General features: G+C 47.8%; 1 protein-coding gene across 1 annotated transcript; it reads left to right on the top strand.

The window, feature by feature from the left end:
• The first annotated feature begins 237 nt into the window (after positions 1-237).
• Positions 238-3858, top strand: LOC113838305 (transmembrane protein 92-like). Its single transcript, XM_027434078.1, has 4 exons — positions 238-333; positions 2765-2787; positions 3427-3619; positions 3763-3858. Exons 1-4 carry the CDS (start codon positions 238-240, stop codon positions 3856-3858), a joined length of 408 nt encoding a protein of 135 aa, XP_027289879.1.
• The last annotated feature ends 427 nt before the right edge of the window (positions 3859-4285 follow it).

Below are 4285 nucleotides of genomic sequence, written 5' to 3'. Positions count from 1 at the left end.
CTTCATCCTGCTTACTACTTAAACCAAGGCATCCCACCTCTCAATGCCTCAGACTCAAGCAAGTTCAGCTCCTCTCCACTTCTAGTCTACCTGCGCTCCAGGCTAGAAGCCTTAGTCTGGCCCATCTCAGGTGTGTTAACTCTGCCCATATTCTGAGGCCAAGGTGAGGGAAGTTGTTAAAGTCGGGTCCTGTCAGTCCTTCCTTGCACATGAAATCTTAGTAGCCCCCTCCCCATGATGCCTGAAGCCAGGATCCCATACCGTGCCCTCACTTTGCTCTTCTGCCTGCTTTCCTGCCTGCTCTCCAGTCTCCAACCAGTAATCGCCAACCAGGTAAGCAAGACTTCTGAACCTTTTGGAGGACCCTGTGGGACAGAGGCCTAGTAGACAGTCCCTTCTATACCTTCTCAAAATTTCTTTGTAACCAATGGCAATTAGCAACTTCCTTTCTCTTTTGCTTGGGCAAAATGGGGGTTGGGACCTTGGAGGGAGCTCAGTGGAAATGTGGGCCCCTAGTGTTGGCCAGGTTGTGTTGTTAGTGGGATCTGGCTCCACGGACAGCCCTGAATGGGAACTTTGATTCCTACTTTTGGAGTGTTTCTAATGTAGCTTCTCCAATAGAAGGCTGAGGAATTTGAGGTCTTCCTGTCTGGGCAAGATATCTGTACATATCTGTTGCCCCATGGCTGTGACCTTGTATTATATGGACCCTCTATGGGAATTCTTCAAGTTTACTTGGGAGGAGGAGGCTCTCTGGACTTCCTTGATTAGTGGCAGCTTTCCTCCAGTTAGACTCGGCTGCCTGGCCCTGGGCTGGTTGGCCTCTGAATTGATTGGATCAGGAAGGCAAGGTTGTGAGCACTGCCCCAAGATCTTGTTCCTCTTATATAACTGTTAAGTGTCTTGGGTTGGCAGATTATCCTGCAAACAGAGAGGTGGTCAGAACAAGCTTTTAAATTGACAATCTTGGTTGAGAATCTGTTATGCAGTGGGGGTGAAAAACCCCCACAAGTTTGAACTTCAGGACAGTTCACTGACTGTTGAAGATCACTGGAATTGAAGTTCTCTGATTAGGCCATGTAGGAAACAAGGTTCAAGGCACTCTTCATATTCTTGGATTCCAGCATCCTCTGTTGACCCCTCTGTGCAACCCAGATATAGGCATTGTCAATCTCCCCCCAAAGAGCTAATGAATCCAACTTATACCTCACTCTATCTTTCTAAAACTCAGGCTCCTTACCATCCCTCTTCAGATAACCTGGATAAGATGGAAACAGAAATAATGCTGGTTCAGAATGTTAACCCTGACATAAAATTGTTTTCATAGGATATCCCTATATGGATAAGAATGAGCTTGAACTCAACAGACATCTGTCTTTACTACCTCAGGCCTGGAATGAAAAGTGAGCTTGAATTTAAGAGAGGCAGTGTCACAATCATTATCAGGGCTTCAAAGTACTAGGGCAGGGTGGTGGTGGCAGAGGCTCATAACTTTAATGCTAGCACTAAGGACTCAGAGACAGGCAGATTTGAGTTTGAGGCTCTCCAGAGCAAGTTCCAGTACCTGAGGCTATACAGAGAGTCCAGGAGAGTGGGGAGTGGGCAGAGTCTGAGATTTGGAAGAGCAGGGGATGTGACTGAGTTTCTGGGTGCCTTGCTGTGTCTTTAATTTCACCTACACATGTCCTCCCTAAGAACAGTGCTGCTGTAAGCCTGTGACCATCACCGGTTCCCTTGTCTTTGCTCTTAAAATGCTATTGTAATGATCAATAGCAAAGACAAATGCTGCCTGCCCATTCCATATCTGTTGTGACAGGGTCTAGTCCTGGCTCCTCTACAATTTGCTAGGGATACCAAGCTGGCCTCAAACTAACAGACCCACCTGCCTCTGCCATTGGTATGCTGGGATGAAAGGCAAGGACCAACACAGCGGGCAATGGTTGTCATTTTAATTGAGGTGACCAGAGAGTTATGCCTTGTGTACAAGTAGAAGAGACCTAATTAAGATCTTAGACAGGATAGAATTCTGATAGAGGCCCTTAATTCCCAGTAAGGACATGAGGATGAATGGGGCTTGAGTGTGTTCAAGAAAATTCTTGAACTGCCTCTACCTAGAACATGTAAAGCCCAGGGGTTGGGGCTTAGATTGCTTTCTGGAGTATTTGGAGCCAGGGATCCACACCAGGTGGAGTCCTGGCCTAATCACCAAATGTGTGGGTGTGGCAGGGGGAATTATCTGGGAGCCAGGTAATAATGTTCCACATCTTTAATCCAGCATCTGGAGGTGGAGACAGGTAGGCCTCTGAATTCCTGGCTAGCCAGGGCTACCTAGTGAGACCCTGCCTGTCTCAGTAAAAGAAGTGAGGGAGTCAGACATAGCAGTGCATGCCATCAATACAAACACGTTAGGCAGAGGTAGGCTCCAATCATTGACCATTTCATGGAGCTAGAGGGAGGCAGAGTCAGTCTGATATTCACTGCCCTAGATGTCTGAGACTAGCCTCTGGTTTTTCTTTGTGAGAAAGGTTCTTATTCTGGTATCCAATGGGGCCTCCAATTGGCTATGTAGCCTTGAATGATTCTCCTGCTTCCTTGAGGTCTGGGACTGTGGCCATGTACTGCTATTCTGGTTTATGCACACCTGATTTATTGCCATGGCTGGAAATTGACCCCAACACCTTGTGTGTGTTGGGCAAATACTCTAAGACAAAAGATCCAACTCCCAGTTTTTTAGTCCTAACCTCTGTCTGTTTTTCTTCCACAGGTTAAAGCTAACTGTGACACCATGTAAGTATGGGACTTAGCCCTAGTCAATCAATGTTGGGGTTTGGTGGGGTCTAGTTGGTGGTGGTGGTGGGAGATGGTATGCTCAGATATGTCCTGGACAAGGAGACAAATACCTCCTCCGCACTCTTCCTACGTTTGCTGTAACCATTTTCCCTTCAGCCACCCAACATTAAGAACTACATTATTGGGGCAGGTCTGTAGCTGCTGCTAATCCCTTACTGTTATGAGCTGGAGCCCCAACATGCCCTGTAAGATTTAGTAGCATGGTCATTCTGCCTGAGTAACCCTGAACTCAGGTCTCAAGTCCAGGCCTCTGTCCTCCCAGTGAACCCAGAGTGATCTGAACCCCACAGCGACAAGTATGACTTGCAACCTGAGGCTATAGGTGTCTGGGGAGGCATGGACCCTTAGTTGTGACACTTTGGATGCCATCTGTGTCTCCCCAACTCTGTCTGACTTGACCAGAACCTGCCCAAAAGGATTCAGATGCTGTGAGAGTGGATGCTGCCTGCAGAAGGAAACCATTTGGGATTCTTCAAACAAATCTTTATGGTAAGCCAGTGTCTGGCCTTCTGGGTACCATTCAGGGCTGAGTCCACCTGAAATAGGTCACTCAGGGAGACATCATTTCCTCCCCAGGATCCTGTTTATCATCTTCCTGGCCTTGTTAACTCTGTTGTGCATCTGTGGCCTGATGAAGTGCTTCTGTCACAAGTGCAGACTGCCAGAGCAGAACCTCAGAAGCCATCATCAGACACCTCCAGAAGCACCGACCACGGCTCCCCTAGAGATCTGGGTTCCCACCTTGGATCCCCCACCACCCTATGATCAGGTGAGTCTTTCTGTCCCAATCCTTAACTTGTTTCATAGCTGGCTATCCAACTTGTTGAAGTCACAGACAGGGGAGGGCTGCTAACAACTTCATCATTCCTTAGGCAGGCCTGAAGAAAGCTAAGTATCCTTTCTCCCCTGCAGGTCATCATAAAACCTGTAGAAAAACCTCCTCCCTACAGCCTCAGGCCTGAGGACCCTGCTGGTCAAATGAGAGACACTGACAACACAGCCATTTGAGCTACCTCACCCACAAAGTTTTTGGATCAAGCCCAGGGCTTCTACAAAACTTTGCAATGAATGCCTCCACCTATACTACTCCCATGACGTGTCTCATCCTTTGATTTAATTAATTGTTTTTTTCCGGGTCCCTCTGGAACTATTGAGCTGGGTTTATGGTCTTTGTCCAAACTCCCAAGCTAAAGAGTTTTGAAAGAGCCTGCTGTGGGAAGAGGAGATTGTTCTGGTGGAATGCACCTTGAGTGGACAGCTCTCTCTGCCATCCTATAGAGGCATTTCTATGCCTGGTGGAGACAGGAGATTGAACTGCAGCGACTTGAACCATCTTCCTGACCAGAGCCCACTGTACCTTCACAGGGAAGCACAAAAAAACACGGATGTTTCACTGACTGGTCTCTGCCTCTGGCTGGGAAGCAGTGATGGAAAC

This window comes from Cricetulus griseus, chromosome 7 (assembly GCF_003668045.3).
Source record: "Cricetulus griseus strain 17A/GY chromosome 7, alternate assembly CriGri-PICRH-1.0, whole genome shotgun sequence".
NCBI classification, from domain to species: domain Eukaryota; kingdom Metazoa; phylum Chordata; class Mammalia; order Rodentia; family Cricetidae; genus Cricetulus; species Cricetulus griseus.
This window is presented reverse-complemented; position numbering and strand designations above follow the sequence as displayed.

Bases quoted from the DNA above. Each gene is read 5' to 3' on its own strand.
- LOC113838305 (XM_027434078.1), top strand. From the start codon at position 238: ATGCCTGAAGCCAGGATCCCATACCGTGCCCTCACTTTGCTCTTCTGC. The intron at 334-2,764 runs GTAAGCAAGACT...TTTCTTCCACAG, and splicing joins AACCAGTAATCGCCAACCAG to GTTAAAGCTAACTGTGACAC. The intron at 2,788-3,426 runs GTAAGTATGGGA...TTTCCTCCCCAG, and splicing joins AAAGCTAACTGTGACACCAT to GATCCTGTTTATCATCTTCC.